The sequence below is a fragment of the Cervus elaphus genome, chromosome 15 (assembly GCF_910594005.1).
Source record: "Cervus elaphus chromosome 15, mCerEla1.1, whole genome shotgun sequence".
Taxonomy (NCBI): Eukaryota; Metazoa; Chordata; class Mammalia; order Artiodactyla; family Cervidae; genus Cervus; species Cervus elaphus.
In genome coordinates, this window is record NC_057829.1 from 88,527,121 (window position 1) to 88,547,461 (window position 20,341).

The 20,341-nt window shown below is 47.6% G+C and overlaps 2 protein-coding genes across 3 annotated transcripts in view; one reads left to right on the forward strand and one right to left on the reverse strand.

The window, feature by feature from the left end:
- The window catches only part of DOCK1 (dedicator of cytokinesis 1), a 546,606-nt gene that overhangs the window by 252,396 nt on the left and 273,869 nt on the right, over positions 1-20,341 (forward strand). The gene's annotated exons all lie outside the window — the stretch shown is intronic.
- INSYN2A (inhibitory synaptic factor 2A) overlaps positions 1-20,341 on the reverse strand; it is a 60,766-nt gene that overhangs the window by 32,135 nt on the left and 8,290 nt on the right. The window contains exon 2 of the mRNA XM_043926664.1: positions 5,435-6,632. Within this exon, the coding sequence (XP_043782599.1) occupies positions 5,435-6,627 (1,193 nt within the window). The 5' untranslated portion in view covers positions 6,628-6,632. The remainder of the gene's footprint in view (positions 1-5,434; positions 6,633-20,341) is intronic.

Here is a 20,341-nt window from a genome sequence, read left to right on the forward strand (position 1 = left end):
GACAGAGGAGCCTGCCGGGATCCAGTCCATGGGGTCGCAATAGTCGGACACAACTGAGCAACTAGACCACCACCACTGCAGGCTACCAGGCTCCCTGGGCTCCTTGGTTATTTAAGATTTCCTCCTCTTATATGATGGCCTCACACTTGCTTTGAGTCAGTACAGAGGTGCTGGAGCTTCAGGGTTTCCTGTCTGCCCGTCGCTCACATCTCAGGGGCCCGTGTGACCTGGTTCATCTGCTCCTCCCCCTTCCACACACACCTAAGCCGGCAGGGGACTCCTGGCTGCTGCTGGAATGCTCACTCAGTCGTGTCTGACTCTTTACCAGGCTCCTCTGTCCATGGGATTCTCCAGGCAAGAATACTGGAGTGGGTTGTCATGCCCTCCTCCAGGGGATCTTTCCGACCCAGGGATCGAACCCCGGTCTCCTGCACTGCAGGCGGATTCTTTGCCGCTGAACCACCAGGGGAGCCTGATGCTAGGAGAGACCTGACCAACGGAAGGGCCTGTTACACCCTGGGCAACGGCAGATCCTGCCTTCTTGCTGGATGGCTGGGATCAAGCTTCCCATCTTGTTTACAGGTCTTCTCCAAAGACCAGAATACCAGGGGGTTGTCACCAGCCAATGAGTCCCTCAAGACATGAAATGTGTGGGGTGCCATCGTGATAGCAGTGAGCAGCCGTCTCTGTCCGGGTGCCTGGTGAGGGTGCACCACCTGAGCCAAGGGCAACGGCCCCACAGTCCTGGGTCAGGGGTCACCTGCCCAGCAGCCCGCAGCTGCCCTGGGGAGTTAAGACTGTTGCAAGCATCAGCTGGGTGTCTAAACTCAGTGTCCCATCTGCCGGCTTCTCAGCTTTCAACGACTACATTGGCTCATTTAGATAGTCTGTGTGACCCTGAACTTCCCGGGAAGAGACAAGAATAATGCAGAGAGCTTTGAAATAAGCAGGATCATTCTTGGCATTCACGCAAATAGAGGGATCAAAGGCTGCCTGCACTGCATAAAGGGAGCCGTTTTAGTGAATTGCCCAGACGTTCTACAAGGGACTAAAAGGCAGGGTTTCAAACACGTTTTGTACATCCACCCACTTACAGAATGCATCCCCCTGAAAGGCGTGTCTCAGGATAGACCCCTTTCTCAGGGCCCTCTGTGTGTTGGTTATTGCTGAGGCCTTTGTGGACAGCATCTTTAAGCTTCCAGCATCCCTGTTTAACAGAAGGTGAAACTGAAGCTCGCGGAGATGAACTTGCCTACACCGAAAACCTTCTCTGCTGAGGCCTCTCAGAAATCTGTATAAGCAAACGAGAGGCACGAAAGAGTCCCTTCTGAAAAGTAATTTGGAAGCTACTGAAAATGGTCTTGGTTTGTGATACAGACATTTCTATGCACAGAGGAAGAACTGTTACACACGGCTTGCCTGGCAAACTTGGTAATGCAGTTTAAACTCTATAGTGAGTTTGCATAAACAAGCTCCACAGCGCAAAGAAGTTCTATTCAAGTTAGGCATTCAATATACTTTGCACACAGCCACACTAAGCCAAGTTCAACGTGTGCTGTCTTCCTTCGCTGGGTCCTAACTTCACCCACAAGAGCAAGCCTGAGGCCTCACTGGGCCTGGCTCCAGCCTATGATATAGTGGGAACTTGGGGGCAAAATGTGTCACTTGGTTTTAAAGCAGCGAGCTTTAAAAGTGCACACAGCATTCCTGCCCTGACTGAGACTCCTCCGGCTGTGGGTACAGTTTTATACAAAGCAGGTCCTTTCTCATCACTTTGGGGGTGGGGGGTAGGGGGAGAAGTGGAATGAACCCGGATTCTGATCATCCTCCACGGGTGATGACTTGGAGTGTTTCCCAGTATTTTAACTTGGTCATGAGATTCCTTGTCAGGTTACGTAATGACTACGTAATAATCTCCATACAGTAGAGTGAGTTGTCCTATTTTCCGTCATGAGATGCAATGATAAGATACCATTTCTTGGCTTAGATTGAGTACATAAAGGAAGTCACGTGAATTCCTCATTCTACTAAAACTCCTATTCTCCAGCTCAGATTGAGTAGATAAAATGAGTCCTGTGAATTCCTCCTTTAAAGCGACTGTCCAGGGCACACCCTTCGGAGAACTGGTCTGGGGCTCAGGGCAGCAGCAGGTTAAATTTTCAGGATTCTGTGAGCTGGTTGATTGTGGCCACCCTAGCATTCACACCATGGAAATCAGCAAATGCGGCTGACTCCTCCTCCCTGGAGAGTCAGTGGTTAAAAATGTATCAGTATCCCCTAGCACCTCTGTCCTGCACCCAGACCCCTGAGAAGGATATGGAGAAGGAGTTTGCCTCTCATGCACCTGCCTTTGAGGCTGTTGTCTCCTACCGTACTCTGACACAGAAAAGAGTGGTAGAAATTCAAATTCTGGGCGCATGAATGACCCTGGGCATTGAACTAGAGGGGTCACCTTCAACATGGGCCTTGGAATGTGAAACCACTTGTCTCACCGTTATCCAGAGAGCTCGAGAGGGAGGTGGAAATGAAGATTAGAGTAAGTCCCCTACATAAGAATGAGTTCTGTTCTGAGAGCATGTCCGTAAGTCCAAGTTGTTTGTAAGTACAACAGAGTTAGCCTAGGTACCCAACTAGCACAATCAGCTATAGCGTACTGGACTGTAATGGGTTTATCATACTTTCCCAGCAAATAAGACATAAAAACCAAACACAAAAAATAAAACATTAATCTTACAGTACAGCACCACAGCTGGCATTCAGGGGCACCTTCACTTCTTTGAAAGCTTGCAGCTTGTAGGTTTCCTACGTAAGGACTTACTGTGTTAGGAATGGGTGTGGGAGTTCACCTCGATATGGTCCTGCCTTTCTACCAGTAACTTGACCCGTGCAGACAACAGCTGAACTAGAGGTTGATTTCTAAGTCAGATCATCCTTTGCCTTGATCTAAGGTGCCCACTCCTCAAAAGGTTAGGAGCCGGGCACTGGACCTTGTTTAGGGGATACTGGGGCCAAGGCCTTTTCATGATGATGGAAATATTCTCTGTCTTGTGTAGGAGTCAGTTGCCACCTGTAGCTCTTGGGCACCTGTGAGGTTGCTGATGTCATTAAAGAATTTTCAACTGTAATTAATTTGAGGCTGAATTTCAATAGCCACCCATGGCACCTGTAGTGGACAGAGTGGCCCAGTGCTTGCAGTCACCTCGATGGGGGTCAGCCTGTGTATGGAGCTTGTAAAGGTGCATTCATCACAGTGAATGCATAGGTAAGCTCCCTTCTGAGCTTTCAGAACCCAACCCTGCTAACCAGCAAGGCAGCCCTCATGCCACCATGAGAAACAAACCCATGCAGAGGCCCCTGGCCCTGGGTTAAGCACCCCCTGTCCTGCTCCCCTTCCCAGCTACAAGACAGGTGATGAGCTCCAATGGACAGGTGAAGAAATGAGGCACAGAGAAGTGAAGCCCTTGCCCTTAGTCCTCAGAGCCAGAATTCCCATCTAGACGATGGGAATAATAAACTCAACACCACTTGGTAGACTGATGCAGCCTCAGAAAACTCAGATTTCAAACAACTGTCCACCCTTGTTTAATAGAAGGAGCCTCGATCTAGAATATGGTTGTCCTTGCATGGGTGTTCGTCGATGATCAACCCATGCAGGGCTTTATTTTGGCATACACACCCATGAGATGCATGCTATTTAGATACACATTTGGTTTTACACCATTTGCTGAATTTTATTTCCCATTTGGTGATGCTGGTGTCTTTCTGTTTTGCTGTCTGGTTTAAATCACTAGCAGCTGTATTGAGGTCTGTGATTGGTCCTCTCTGGGCTTTTAATGTTTCTATGGGAATGTGCTCTGCTGATCAACAAATCCCTGATAGACCCACCACACTGTATTGCTTTTGGCTGTGTATTTATTCAAGTCTAAATGATTGAAATGGGATGAAAATGGAGATGTAAACCCAAAATTCAACAAAGACTTTTGAAAGCCCTCTGTCATGGTAGGTTACTACTAATATCCTGTTAGATTAGTTTACAATTGGCTAGCAACTCATTTTGCTTCATACTGTCAGCTGCAAACAATGCTAGGTCATAGCACGTGCCAGGCAGGGGGCGGTGGGGGCGGGGGGTAGGTTACTGACCGTCAGCCCCTTTTGTAGATGGACCACCTGCACGAAGCTGGAGAAGCCAGATGCCAAGGGCACTGTCTACATCAGGCAGCTTGGCTCTGGGGCCAGGCCTTAAGCCTCCTCTGCTACCTTGGAACACAGAGGTTGTTTCCTCCCCTTAGTTTGCAAGATGCAAACACGATGTAACTCAGTCACAGCCATCCCGTGCACTGGGTGGCTTGCTGTCCTGACAGTGCATTTCTGAGCTTAGCATCATGCTGGCCTGGCTGCCAGCTCACTTAACCAGGGACTGGGGCCCACAGGGTGAAGGGTGCTAATCACATGGGGCCAGAGGGCACTGTCTCAGTTGCCACCTCCAAAACACGGGCTGGAAGAATCCAGACAGCATCACAGGGGAATGGGAAAGAGCTGATCGGCCATCTCGACAAAGCCAGTGAACCACAACATTATTTCAAGACGCACAGAACCAGAGCAGCACTGGCTGTTTCCTATCAGCCTAGCACATGGCCTGGCCTTCCTAGCTAAGAGGCTCAAGACTAACGTCCTATCTTTAGGTCATTTGTTGTTAAATTCGCTGCTGCACAATTTCAAGTTCAAAAGATGGGAAACAAAGTTCAGCAATCTGTTATCAGCGGCAGACAGTCCTGGCTGTTAACATTCTCTCTCCTGCCCATCTGGATACACAGGGCATCTCGTGGAGAAAGGCGTCTCTCTCCTAATCATATACATATAGCATCTGTCTAAGAATGGACATCGCTTCTGTAAGCTCCAAGTAAGGGGGGGACCATATTGTCTGTTGTATAAAATGTAAAGCCTGGTATAGTCCTGAATATCAATGTTATTCCAATTATTTAGCATAAGCGAGTCAGCATTTACTTTTCAAAATGCCATCCAAATTTCTTTTCCATTACTAAGAGGCAAGTTGCTTCTTATTAAGATGAGATATTCTGAACTGGCATACCTATTGTACTTCATCAGTATAATAAACTTTTAGCCCTCAGAGCTAAAAAGGGACGATCCATCCATTCATTTGAAATGTACTCAAGTTCAGACCAGGCCCATGAATGCTAGCCAACAAGTCAACCTTGCTGGTGAGGATGAATGAGTTTTAGGATCACAGAATAACCTGGGACCCTTTTGAACTTGCCCCCGCACCCTTCCTCAGACCTGAATCTGTGCTCAGAAATGCTGGCTCTGGTCTCATTTAGGGACCTGGGCTTTGGGGGCTGGCAGTGCCCCCCCCCCCCCCAGAGGGTGGCGAGCCTGCAGCGGGCATCTTAAGAACGGCGGGAACATACATACATACCCTTCCCGGTGGGCTTCTCCTTTCTCCAGCTCCTGAATGACCCCCAAGAGCACTTTGATGGTTTCCTGGCTTGAACTGATCAAGTTCTCCATCATCTGAAGCTGTGCTTTCAGGTCGACCACTTCCGTGTGAGGCACGATTTGTTGGCATTCTTCATCTGCAGCGAGCGCCGGGGGACAAGGCTGGCGCTCCTGCCCCGAGGGGGCCTGAGTCTGCAGGGAGGCGTCTTCTTCGCTACATTCTGGGGACAGGCACTGCGTCTGGGGCAAGCAGGCCGGGGCGGCGCCCGGAGGGGCCGGGAGCCCGCTGGCCTGCGCGGCGGTTCTCCGCTCCAGGTCCACGGCGGGGCAGAGGGACCACTCGCTGGAGGGGGCGGAGTTTGACAAGGCCGGCGCCGGGGCCCTGGTGCCTGGGGCGGGTGCGTACACGCTGGCCACCTCGGTCTTAAACACCCTCCGGTGGGCCGATGGAGCCGGCTCCTCAGTGTCCGGGGTCGCCCTGCCCTGCCTGGCTTTCCCGGGCAGCTGGTACTCCAGCTCCTGGGAGGACGACCTAGTGGAGTTCTGCACCCGGGCATCGCGGCAGCTGTGCCGGTCGGGGGTTTTGCAGGGCTCGGCGCAGTTGACTCCGGCGGGCGGCCCCAGCGCGTTCACGTGTTCGTCGGAGTGGAAAACCAAGGCCGTGGTCTTCTGCACCCGGCCGGCACCCCACGGCCGGGCCTCCTCGCCGGGCCCTTCCTGGCTCTTCTCTTTCGCGTCAATTACCAACCCGTTGTTCTGACTTTTAAAGGCCTCCGTGCCTGGGATGCTTTTGAGAGTCCCCTTCTTGCGGTCCAGAGGGAAAGTCTGGTAACACTTCTTGAGGTCGGGCGAGGTCTGCACACCCGTGCTCTTGGTGACGTTGGGTATGGAGCGCCGGGCGGGCACGGTCATGTACTTTCGGTAGGCGGCCCTGCAGGACGCGGGCCTGGCCTCCCGCTTGTCACCCTGCGGGCCCGAGGCGAGCTGAGTGTCCCTCTGCTCGTTCTGCGCCTCGCAGATGTCCTTAAAGCGCACCTGCAGGGCTTTATTCCGCTTCTTAATCTGCCGGTTGGGATCCAGGGCATATTTCATCTCCAGGGCCAGACAGGCGGCAGGCTCCACTTCACTCGCGGAGGTCGTGAGTACGCATTTGCTGGGTTCCTTACTGACCATGGTTCCTGCAGGCGGACACAACAACAGACCTTGTCAGTGGAACAGAAACCCGCTCGAAACCACAGGCAGCGCAGGCTTTGGGCCAGAATGACGGATGCCTGCTCCCTAATTATTTTTAAACAGGTGAGGTCGGCCTTTATGTTAAGGAAAATCAGACAGGCAGAGAATCCCTGGCAGGCACAGTTTGAAATGCTTCTCAGATATTAAAGCTTGCCTCCCTCTCCGTGTGGGATACACTCGTTTTTCCTTTGATAGTAAGGCATGTTTCCCCATTAGACAAACCTGTTTTACTATATTCATCAAGAAGCCCAACGACTCTGCCTCTTCTGATTTTTTTTTTTTTTTTTTTTTTGCAGATTGCCATTTTGCACACACATCTCCACTTCACAGGCAGATGGTTTTTCAAAATGCAACTTACTTGGTTTGGGCTTTTATTACTTTTTTGAGGGCTACTGATTAATCTATTATTGGAATGTGAGAGAATTGCTGTTTTCTCTTAAAGACTTCGTGGGGATTCTGGCTCCTGATCGGATAAATGTGGAAAGTCCTCCGATGAGGAACTGAACTACCTCTATTTATGTTAGCCATTCTGGATGCTATGTGACAGGGGGCCGGGACCGTAAAGGGAACAATCTCGGCAGTATGGCTTCCTTCTCATGGGTTAACATCAGCCATAGTGAGGGCATGGGTTTCCCGGTTTCTACAAAGTCTGTGTTAGCAACTCTTTTCTTTGATTCTGTGGAGGGGGGTATTTGAAAATACTTAAAAAAAAATAAATTATTCATTCTAGAATCAAGTTTTGTGTTTTGATCACAACCTCTGCAAATGAACACAATGGTGGTTGTTTCAGGATTTAAATTCTGAAAGAAAATAAAATCACAAGGCTTTATGTTAATCATGCAGATTCATCTTGGGCTGAATTATTAAATGCAACTAAAAAGATGCAGGTGGCCAGTGATTGCTCTGGGGGAATACCAGTGGGTAAAATGCCTTCACTTTATTAGGCAGATTCACAGCTGTTTATCACACATGGAAGGACTTTCTTGCGGGCTGAACTGAAAGCAAGAAAATACAGTTAAGTATGCCGTTTGTGAGTTGGCGTTGCTTTTTTCCCCCTCCCTGTGTTCAAGAAGAAAGCAGACGGGAGGAATCTGGGGTGTGGAGGGCCCTGGTGTCCAAGCGAGGTGCCCAGAGAGGCAAGGTCATTGACAGGAGCCGGTGAGAGCGATTCAGGAAGAGGCTCGGGCTGCCACGTCCTAGTCACCACCCAGGGACCCTCACGGACCCTCCCACAGCACTTCCTGAGAAGTGCCATGGGCCCTGTGATTAGGTGACTGCCACGCTGGGAGTCAGGGGGGTGCGGTCTCCAGGTGCCCTGCTGGTCGGGGAGAGCCGTGCTTAATACCTTCAGTGCCCCTCATCCCACTGCAAGCCGAAAACTCGAGTTCAGAGCGGGCATGTCACTTGTTCACAGTCACACGGCGAGTAAGACACATAGGCAGGATCCTGATCTACCTGCGCCCCACCACCCTCCCCCGAGTCCATGTTGCTTCTCATACCTCGGGAGTCCAGTGAACAGAGAGCCAGGCCACTTCCCTATGTCCCTGAGTTACAACTGCAGGCCAGCAGGGGTGGTGTTTCAGGGAGGAGCCCGGAGCCCTTGGCCAAGAGGGAGTTACAGATCCGCCTCCCCCTGCCCCCTGACTCAGAGTCTGGGGACTCGGGTAAGTTGACTTTGCAGGCCAGCATGGCACTCGCATGGTCCAAAACTTCACTGGTGTTACTGAATGAAAGCCTTAGAGAAAAAGTGCAAGTACTTCATCAATTATGCCTTGAACAGTGAGCCAGTAATCACGTTAGAGGACATTAGAAGTAATCCCTGCAGAGCTTGGTTCCAATCACATCAGGTTTCCCGGCCTTAGCACTCTTGGTGTTATGGGCCAGGTGAGTCTTTGTTGGGGGGTTCTCCTGTGCCTTGTAAAATATGTGTTAGCATCTTGGCTTTTCTCCTCTCGATATCAGTAGCACCCCCACTCTAAAGTGACAGCCAGAATGGTCTCCAGACGAGTAGCCCTGGGGGTGCCTAACTGACTCCTATCGAAAACCACTGCATCAGACCTTTAACCTTGGGTGGCTAGCGTGTGTCCTGAAGCTAAGGCAGGGGTGGAAAGCCACGTGAGAGACCAGGAAGGCATCACAATGTCCCACCTCCCCAGGCAGCATGCAGGGTGCCAGCTCTGAGACTCTAGTCTGCAGAAGATGTAGCTCAGAGCTCAGTCAACACGGACGTGAGTCCTCATCCCACGGCAACTGTGTGTCCTCTGACAGAAGAATTGATCTGAAATAGTCACATCTGGGGGGAGTCAGGAGTAAGACAGAGAACAAGCCTTCTTTCGTCTTTGGCGCCCCACTGGGCACTGGGGGTATTTGGAGATGTCTGTCATTTGAAACTTGAAAAATGAGGCAGTTTTGGAAAGACGGAAAAGGCAGAGATACAGACTGAAGAAGATCATGGGGGATGGGGACAAAGCATGCCTGATGAGGGTAGATTATATATATATGTAGTTGAGAGACACTTATTCCATAAGGCTGAAAAGATGCACGCAGAGGCCTTCTGTGAGGGGGAGGATGGGGGCCGTGGGGATAATAAGGAAATGGAACCTTAACCCTCTCTCTTAGCTCAAATTCCCTCTCTAAAGCCTCAGTTGTCCGGGTGTGTCAGAATGTATTGTGCCGTCATCCTGCAGAAGACCTTCATACTAGGGAGAATTTGAAAGAGAGAGCATTTTTACAAAAAGCAATTTACTAGTAATTTTTCAGCCTTTTCCCTGCCACGACTAAAAAATGTGTGTCTGAATAAGTTTGTCCTACCATGCTATTCATCATCACGATTTGCCGAGAACTGCACTGAAATAATTTTTTTACATCAGTCTGCTGGTTTGGAAAGATATTCTGGTCTTGGACCCAACCATCAAACTAATAAAACAAATCAGAAGAATTAATTGCCAGTGGCAAAATAATAATAATAATAAATTCCTAAGCGCCTTTCTGTTTTACAGAGTTGAGAAATATATAAAAATAATTTCCTTATTAGTAGAAATGATGGTGATAAATAAGATTTTTTTTTTATCAGTTTAGTTTGTTGTTGGTTTTTCTTTTCTTTTCTTTTCTTTTAGGTAATATTAAAAGAGTCCTCCTAATCTTGCTAGTAGTAATGACACCAAGGAGTTTTGTAGGTGACTTATTTTGCCTTCAGATGAGTTTATAAGTTCTATTGATGGTATTTTCTAAAGCTTTACAAAGGAATTTTCCTGGATATTAAGAATCACTTTCATACCAAGTTGGGCACAGCTTTCTAGTGTGTTCATTTACTGTTTCTTGCTGGGGGGATCGGGCTGATAGTGATTACCATTAAGAAAATGATTTTGTCTGGGAGTTTGGGGATAATAGAGGCCAACTATCATATATAGGATGGATAAACAACAAGGTCACACTGTACGGCACAGAGAACTGTATTCGGTGTATGTGCTCACTCAGTCATGTCCGACTCTTTGTGACCCATGGACTGTAGCCCACCAGGCTCCTCGTCCATGGAATTTTCCAGGAAGAATACCGGAGTGGGTTGTCATTTCCTATTCCTGGGGATCTTCCTGACCTAGGGGTCGAACCTGCATCTCTTGTGCTCCTGCACTGGCAGGCAGATTCTTCACCACTGTGCCACCTAAGAAGCCCAGTATCTTCAATATCCTGTGATAAAGCATAATTAAAAAGCATAGTCAAGGCTATGGTTTTTCCAGTAGTTATGTATGGATGTGAGAGTTGGACTATACAGAAAGCTGAGTGCAGAAGAATTGATGCTTTTTAACTGTGGTGTTGGAGAAGACTCTTGAGAGTTCCTTGGACTGCAAGGAGATCCAACCAGTCCATCCTAAAGAACCAGTCCTGGGTGTTCATTGGAAGGACCGATGTTGTAGCTGAAACTCCAGTACTTTGGCCACCTGATGCGAAGAGCTGACTCATTTGAAAAGACCCTGATGCTGGGAGGGATTGAGGGCAGGAGGAGAAGGGGATGACAGAGGATAAGATGGTTGGATGGCATCACTGACTCAATGGACATGGGTTTGGATAAACTCTGGGAGTTGGTGATGGACAGGGAGGCCTGGCGTGCTGTGGTTCATGGGGTCGTGAAGAGTCGGACATGACTGAGCGACTGAACTGAACTGAAAAAGCATATGAAAAAACACGTGTATAACTGAGTCACTGTACAACTGAAATTAACACAGTATTCTAAATCAACTATATTTCGATAAAATTTTAAAGAAAAAGAAAATGATTGTGTCATGCAAGAAAACTGGTTGTTCTCTAGATAAGAGTCGAGGCGACAAGTGGAACTTCCTGGCACACTTGTTTTCCATTGTTCCTTCATGCGTTTATTCACATACGCCTTACCGCGTAGCCTCCCCATTCAGCCCGTGCGTTCCTGGTGTCTGGGTCCTAAACCAAGGCCAGTCCTGCCCCGTGCACTTGACTTTCATTTCCTCCCTGATCTCATGACATCCTCACAGCGATGGCACTATTGTTATCCTCAAGCTGCACATAGAGAAATCGAGGCACTAGATTTTTTTCCGGGTCTTGCTCAGAATCATGTAGCCAGTCCATCCCTTTAAGTTCCCTCCTGGGGAAATCTGTAACCCGAAATGACCCACGGGAAACCACAGAAAGCATCAAACAGCTGGAACTCGGGGCAGGCCCTTTTCCTTGGCCTGTTTGCACAAAGGATCCGGGTGCGGGTGGCTCAGAACTCCACCACGAAGGTCCCAGCAGCATCTGTGGTCCTGCAGCAGACTCAACCCGGGTTGCCTTGAGTTCTGAATTGATTGTGATGCCAAAATGCCATTTTCAACAATGGACTGTCAGAGTTAAACTACTGGCTGTAAAGCTGAAGGAGTTCAGAAAGTTTATTTTTCATAAGAAAATTGTGTTTTAGAATTCACTGGACTGTGCTGTCTTGAGGTAAAAACGGCAAGTCATGGTTGTGCCTGGCTGGCTCGGGGAGTGCGCGATGTCGAGGAGCTGCTTGGAATATAAATGTCTTAATTACCCTCAAATTAAATTTCATAATCAAATGTGAGTTGTAAATATATAAACCCTGTATTTTTAGATTAGTGATGGAGAGTCATCTCTGCCTGCCGCTTTAAATTAATAGCTTATATAAAAATGTTCATTCCAGCTTAAAGGAGTGAAAGATGGAAGCAACTAAATGCCTAACAATAGGTAAACGGTTAAGTAAATTATGGTGTACATTCACTCAGTGCGGCCATTAAAGTGATAATTATAAAGATTATTTAGTATTGGAGGGAAATGCTTGTGAAGTAATGTCAAGTGAAAGAAAGTCATCTACCAAATTGTACTGGAAGACAGTGACCAAAATGGTCGTCACCGTGGCACTGAGATGGTGCGTTTGGGGAGGTTTTTTTTTTTTTTTTCCCCCTTCTTTCTGTTGGTTTGGGTGCAGGACCTGCAGTGTCCTTATATTGTTTGCCAATTAAAAAAAAAAAAAAAAAAGAGCAAACTCAGTCCACACCTTAGGCATCGTGAGGGGATCAGGCCTCTGCAAACTAGAAACACTTGGATTGAATAAGGAAAACCCAGAAATGATTAGATTTGGGTACAAGCAGTCTCCCAAAGGTCATCTTTTATTGTTTTGAGGAAGCCTTGGATAAAGAAAGAAAATGAATTTCAAAATCCTGATGGTGTTCATGTGTATGTGTATGTGTGTGTGTGTATCCGATCTCGGGTAGGCTCGGCCTGCCCTGACTTGGGCTCCCAGGCAGAGATGGAGGCCAGATCCTAACCACTAGACCAGCGGTCAGCGGCAAGGGCCCTGGCTCTTTGGCTTTGCAGAGAATAATTCCCACAAAGCCGGAAAGGAGTGATGCAGGTAAAGTATTTGTTAAGAGGAAAGAGAGTGCAGTATGTGTAGATAGACTCTCTCAGAGGGAAAGTCCCTGAATTGCTGTCGCACCCTCATGGCAGTTTGAATTACTATTATGGGGTATTTCTTCTGGGTTTCTCGTGGTCAGTCATTCTGATTTGCCCGGTTCACAGTCCACATGAGGTATATCTCAGGATCTTCCCATGTGTGAGCACACATTTCTTAGCCAAGATGGATTCTACTGCAAAGGCCTCTGGGTAGAGCATCACTCCCCGTTGACTTCCAAGGAGCCTTTCTGCACACATGTGGTCGGGGAGGTGTCCTGACTTCAGGAATGAGAACTATGTGGTCTGGAGTTTAATTATTGTGCTTTTCTCCTCCTCTCTTAATTGTCCTGCTAATCTCTTCCTGGTTCCCTGGTGGCTCAGATTGTAAAGAGTCTGCCTGCAGTGCAGGAGACTCAGGTTCTATCCCTGCGTTGGGAAGAACCCCTAGGGGAGGAAATAGCAACCCATTCCAGTATTCTTGCCTGGAGAATCCTATGGACAGAGGAGCTTGGCGGGCTACAGTCCCTGGGGTTGCAAAGAGTCGGACACAACTGAAGTCCATAGGGAATGAATCTCCAATCGCTTCACCCTGGGGTTGGGGGGCACCTACCTCCTGCCTCTTGTCTGCCCAGGTGTAGACATCTACAGGCATCCCTCTGTATGTATGCGGATTGGCCGGGAGAGCCAGGGAGTGTTTAGTTGAAGATATATCAATATGTGAGAAGACTCACGGTTGGGTGGAATTTGCCATCTGTTTTAATTAGAAATCAAACGGTTTTGCCTTATAATCTACAGCGAGCATCTGAGGCAAACTTTGTGGGTTTCAGCAGCTGATGAGAGAGAATCTCCACTGGGTGAGTTCAGTTCTTGCTGTCTGCAGGGACCTGGAGCTTTCCAGTCTGGGCTCGAGCTGTGATATCAATGGCATAATGCAGTCACTGACAGTGGGGGCCGGGGAGCGGGCCGGCCTTGCCAGGACACCTCCCAGGGTCCCCTCAGTCAGTGGATACGGCAGAAAAGCTAGGCCAGCAACTCGATGAGTTTGGAAAGGGACTGCATGATATTATTGGTTTTCCTTGTGGCTTTCCCGCTGTTGAGACACCTTGGCGTCGAAGATGCTGGCCAGGATTCAGGATTAATTGGGTCAGCATTTTATTCTATATGCGGAGGGAATGCCTGAACGTTAGGCTCCTGGGAGCAGGGGAGTGATGAAAAAGAATATCCCATCTTTTAATGCCCTGCATCCTGAGCAAGAAAGGGAAGTGAGACAGGGACCCCCACACCTGTTTGTGAATTCATCCGCCTTCTGAAATAGTTAATGTTAAGACCTGGGTTATTGTACTGATTGATTCTTCCAAAGCAGAAGTCCTCCTCTCCTCAGGGCAAAGCTAACTGCCATAGATTTTGGATGGTGTCTTAGTGAGATTCATTATCCAGTTTAATTTTGTTTAATACACTGAAATGATATTTTTCCAGACAAGTATTCCCTTCTTCAGAGGTCACTGCCTATGAAGGCTGAAATGGGGTTAAAAAAAAAAATGAATGCTGACACGCCTCTGAGACTGAGCCCTAGGCAGGGGGGCTGCTCCTGTCTCAGCCCCCATAGCTGTGGCCCTTTGTGAGAAATGCCCAAGCCGTGCCCCATCCCTGGGTGGCTGGATGCTTGCCGTTAGGTCTCCATTATTGAGACCTGAGGGTCATCCATTGGGAAGCAGGACAGAGGGTCCTGGGCAGAAGAAACCACTGCTCCATGGAGACACGCAGCTCGTGCATATCTCTGATTTCAGAAAATCCCTTTTATGGATCTAATTCTGAATGAAGAAGCTGGACTCCACTTGATGGCAATGGGCAGATGTTTTTTAAAGGTTTGCTGGAATGAGCAAAGAGTGACCTGGGGACCCTGGCCTCTCTGACCAAGTTAGTTTTATGTCCTTCCAACTGCTGACACTACTCATTGTTTCTAGTTTACAGTTCCTTTTCGGCAATAGCAAATATTTAAGTCAGAGCTTTAATATCTGCTGTCTTATGCAATGTATCTATTGAGTAGCATTCTATGCTCATATAATAAAAATATTATTTGTTATGTTGTTGTAGCTTAGTCACTAAGTTGTGTCTGACTCTTTGCAACCCCATGGACTGCAATACTCCAGGCTCCTTTGTCCTCCACTATCTCCTGGAGTTGCCCAGATTCAAGTCCATTAAGTCAGTGATGCTATCTAACTGTCTCATCATCTGCCACCTCCTTCTCCATTTGCCTTTAATCTTTCCCAGCATCAGGGTCTTTTCCAGTGAATCTGGTGACCCATGTATTGGAGTTTCAAGCTTTAGCATCAGTTGTTATGAGGAGGTTCTGTGTTTTTTTTTTTTTACTCTCAACAATGTCAAAATCATGATTGATCTTCAAATTAAATACATGAGCTTCTTTCCCCTTCTAATGTAATAAAGGCAAGTTCTTGACTTAAAAGAAGAAAAACAACAACTCACTTTTACCTTCAGAAAAACCTTGACTCCATTACTTCAGCCACAAAGCATAAACTGATTCTCACTGGCCTGTTTCTAATTAGTGGGAGCAGAGGAAGTAAACCATCCATTTTCTACGTGGATGTTTGGGTTTGGTGTTGAGGTTTTAGAAGGGCCAGAAGATGCTGTCTTCATTGGACCAGACTTTCCTCTTCATTTTTTGTCTGTTTACTTAGTTTTTCTATGTTCAGCTTATCCTGACATTAACCTTTCTTTATCCTCTGTCCAGATGGAATCTAAATTCGTAGAAATGGATTAGCAACCTTTTATGATGGTGGCCAAAATCAACTGGAAAAAAAAAACCTCCTCCAATTGAGATGTTATATCAGCGTAGGAAACTTTATGTGCAGCAGTTAGCTTTGCTAATTAACTGTGTCCAGAAAGATTTCAGTAAAACTGGTAACAGCCACTCACCAAAGTCATCTGTAAGACTCGAAAGAGGAACTGATTTCCCTATTCCTCTTTGCTCCCCCTTCAGTATGACAGTTACAGAAAATGTTAGAAATAAGGGCTTTTGAGCATAGCTCTTGAGTGCATTTAGATGAATGCAGCAAATAGCCCACCCACTTTATTCCCCAAAGGCTCCTGGTTATTAAACAACAATCAGTTGATGGTGTGGGGCCTGACCGCAAGAGCTGGAATTAGTAGGGTGCAAAAGAGGCGGCTTCCCTTCCTTAGATTATTTATGAAAATCTCATTCCTTTGAGAATGTGTGCACACTGGAATGAGTTTTGGGCTTGTTTTGCCTTACTAATGAACTATGATGAATCCATATATATATATACCTATATATATATTTTTTTTCACTAAATGACATGTTTTGACTCATGATATATCTGAAGCTAAAATTAGAACAGTAATTTCCCTAAAAAATAACTGTCAAAAGAGTGTGTTTTCTCTGCTGCTTCTCCCCGCTCAATCTCAGATCACATAGGAATACCCCAGCAGGGTTTCTGCTTGGAGGTGACCATTCACCACAATGGAAATCAATTAGAGTTAAAGATGCTATCCGTCTCTCTGGCACGGCCATGGGAGTGTCCATCTATTACCATCAAAACGGATCCCCTGTGCGTTTTTCATTGCATTGTGTCTCCCCTGTTACCTTGGCCTGGTCAAACTGTAGACTTGGCAAGGTCTTGGGTGTACTGCTGAGGTGGCAAGCCATGAAAGAAAGGGAGAAATGAGTATTTTCTGTAATCAGCTTCTATTTATCAGTAGAGAGATGACTCTTCAGGTCAGAATCATAACAAAAAGCCATAGTCAGAGTCAGCATGTATGGTCTTCCCATATATGGCTCACGTTTTGTCAGCCATGGGCCGGTGTGGGATAGTTGCCTGGTCTGAACTCTGTCTCCTTTTCTGTGATACTTGTGCTATCACACAAAATGATGCAGGAATTATTTAATCTGAGCGGACCAAGGACATGAATTAAGGAAATGAATTAAGACCCCTTTCCTTCCACTGCAGCTGATGAACAATGAGAGGGACCTCAGAAATGACTCATCACCCTGAAGAGAGATGCTGTCAGTGTAGACCAGACTTAGGCTTGTCAGGGAGATAGTGTACAGTCACTGGGGATGTGGAAACAGAGGGAATATTCCTAGTAGCAGCTAATAGTTGCAACTGCAGGTGCATTTAGGGTGCACTTTCTGCATTTAGTGCCCAAAATATTCTTAGGGGTGGGAGGTGAAAAAGAAAATAAAAAATGTCTATGTGCCACATCCTTTGATGTCCAAATGGCTTTCACATTTTATTTCTTCACATGAATTCGACTTCTCATTAGTCCCCATGGGGTTTTTTACTCTCCCGGGTGAGTTGGTTCTTTAACTTTTTTCCTTGACCAACAGCTGTTGTGAACTGCTCCCTTTTCTGTACATAACGTTATGTGGCCTCATAAAAAATACGAAGCCATGCTTCCTCCCCCCGCCCCAGCCACAGCATTCTGTTCTAATGTCTTTAGAAGTCTGCCTCCTTGTGCATGAGAAGCTCAGCAGTGTCTCTGGCAGCCTGGAGGACTCTGCCCTTCTGGGGGGAGGGCTGACACAGGGCGAATGGCCTGAGACCCTAAGGGTCTGCACTCAACCCAGCAACAACGCTACTGCGCTCACCCCAGCTGAGCGTGGAGCAAAGGCACCCAGTGTTAAATGTAGGACTGAACTCGGCTTGCGAGAGACCCCAGCCCATCCATCACAGGATGCTGTGTGTCTCTGAGTCCTTTTATTCTGACAGTGCTTTACCTGCCAGACTCCCTGGTTTCATCCCCGTAAACCATGCCGTCCCTCGGTCCCACTCATCTCTGCTTTACCTTCCCATTGCCTCACTATTGATGTCTTCCTTGTATCCTCACCGTCCCAAGCTCCACCTTGGTGTTTTGACGTCCCTTGCTCTCAGCTCTCCATCCCTCCACCCTGCGCATCCTCACGGTCCCACCTTCAACAGCAAACAGCAGTTTTTGTAGGGGTCCTCATAACCTTTCCCACCCTGCTCACCCCCCTAGATGTCTCATTCCTACTCACAAGCTGCCTGTCTGCTCAAGTTAAGCCAGTTCCTGCAGTGTCTCTAGAACACAGCTCGGTCACTCCCTCCTTCATGTCTTTGCTCCCAGCGGTTCATGTTCTGGGCTTTGCCCCATCTTCCTCTTTAATGGTTCAAGTCTAGTCTTGCCTGCCCCCTCCTTCCCACCCCCTACCCCCCAGCTACACCTGTCTTCATGGCCCTTTCACAGACGCAGTGAATGGTGCCTGCCTGTGAAGGGTGATGCAGGCACCATAGCATGCGCTGGGCACCCAGGAAAACAAGGCCCAGTCCTCAGTGGTGTGTAGCTCAACGTGGAAAAGACATTCTTCCGTGGATAGCACCAGCCCACTGTGCTGAGGACCATCCTGGGAGCAGGAAGAAGAAAGGACCCAGAGTGTTCCCTGGGGAGTCAGGGCAGGCGTCCCCTGGGAGACATGGTAAGATGGGCCTCAAGCATCAGTTGCTTTGCTTTGATGTGTCCATTCTCTCTGCTTACACTTATGTAAGTGTTTGCAGACTAGATTCTGCTGAGCATCTCCTCTTTCTCTTGAACTCAATCAGCCTTTGATCCTTGGTAATTAAAGAATATAATGATATGCATCCCAGTATCCTCATAGGAGGGGCCTTACCCAGGACATTTTAAGAAGGTTTAGGGTGGGTACTCAATATTATTGGTTTCCATGGATTCTTTCTGTATCACCTGGATCCTCAATCAGATGGAGCCTGGATCCTGGGTAGGGATCAGATGAATGGAAGGGTAAAGGGACAGAGCTCCATTAGTTTAAGAAAAACCATGTTCCACAGATTTTTATCTTCTGAACCTTGGTGTAACTCTCTGGAATTTGGTTGTTACAAAGTATTACTTTAAATTTTTTTTTTCTGTGCAGATGCAGGAACATGAGATGACCCATACACACACAAAAATGAGTAGATGGTTCAGCAGTGATGTGTATTTTCTATTTAGTCCTAAAGCACATCAGGGCCCTTAACAACAGATTTGCTACCGTAAATGTCACCAGTAGGCTTGTCCTTATATTGCCTGGCTTTCTTCTTGGGAGTGAGATGTGGTTGTGGCAAAATAAGAATTCAATTAGAAAATCTCAATCGTGTGGGATAACATGAACATGTTAGGGTGGAATCATTGTAGCCTAGCCTTCTAACTGAATCCTGGAGTTTGCTGTAGAGGAGGAACCCCTGACATTTTTGGGGGGGAATCAGTAGAGTTCGGGATCACACTTCTGCACCTGGTCACTTCCAAGTGTGTGTTCTTTGGCCTAACAGTGTTGCATGAAGTAAATAGTTTTTCACTTTTTCTGACTTTGAGTATACATAACTAAAGTTGCACTCAATAAACTGCACTCAATAAAATCGATACTCAGAAATAATTCTACACTCCACTCTGTGATGAACGTGGGGAGGAAGGAAAGGGGAGATGGAGAAATGAAATGAGAGGGAGAATGTGAGGGGAACAGGGAGGCCTGGAACTGCCCAGACAGGCAGGCAGGCACAGAGACCGTGGGACGGTGCTCGGGGAATTACAGCCCAGGTGCTGTTCAGCGGGGCAGAGGCACGGGGCATTCCTGCGGATGAGAGCCACTACCGTCGGCTTTGCACTGCTCCAGAGCAGGCGGCTGCAGCGACCCTCCTCCTCCTCCCTTCCAGAACTGAGCTGGACGGTTCCTCTTAGGGGAAAAACCCTCCAGCCAAGGGCAGGAAACTGAGGCCAGACTGTCACAGTTTCAGTTTCACGTTTTATGAAGCATCCAGCACGCAATGAGCGCGAGCGTTCGACTGGACACATGATCCCATTTTAAGTCAATGCTTCTGTGCTCAACTTCTGTCTTTTGCTCTCTCGGGCACCTCTTCCTTCATGGGGATTGTGGGAAAGGGAGAGAGAACAGAAGGGAAATGTTGTGTAGGTTCAGAAGGGAAGGTGGCGTTGCCACGCGTAAGCAGTACTGCTGCTGATCTTGAAATGATTCTGTGCCCCTCAGAATCCTAAAAATAATTTTTTAAAAGGAAAACATATGTCTTTCCAAAACCTTAAATGACCCCTCTACACTTGGCCTTCTTGAAACTTTGGAGGAGAGCGTAAGCGTTGAAGTGGAAGCTTTTACAAGGTTTGTTGTTGTGTTTTTAAAGACAGCCTTTAAAAGAATCCTAAGGGAGACTGTTCTTCTCTCAGAAGTAGGAAAACATGCATCTTCCTCAGGGTCTCCATCCTTGAACCTGACTCTCTAGAAGGCATATACTGGTCCCACCCCAGTCCAGGGAGAGCGGTGACGGGGGAGTTGAGATCGCTGTGATAACACACGCAAGATTAAGACCCACTGGTCTCCAGGTTTTGTTTTGTTGTCCTCATTCTCTTGTATTTCCTGCGGCATTCCTAAAGCTTAGAGCAACATGGGACACATAAAAAGTACCCACAAATATTTACTGAATGAAAGGATGAATGAGTGATGTCCCAGGGGAGCAAGGAGAGCCGTCCTCTTCTATAAGATTTTTTCTAGAATGAACTTAGCCACGGGTTGCTGGTAACCAAACAGAGCCTGGGTTGAGGCCAGCATGCTGAGTTTCCCGTGGCCCCACTTTGGATCAACAGAGGACATGGATTCTCCTCCAAGAGGGGGGCAATGAGTGACCTGTGACTGTCGCCATTCAAAACACGGGTCTTCTGCAATGTGGCTTAATTATCA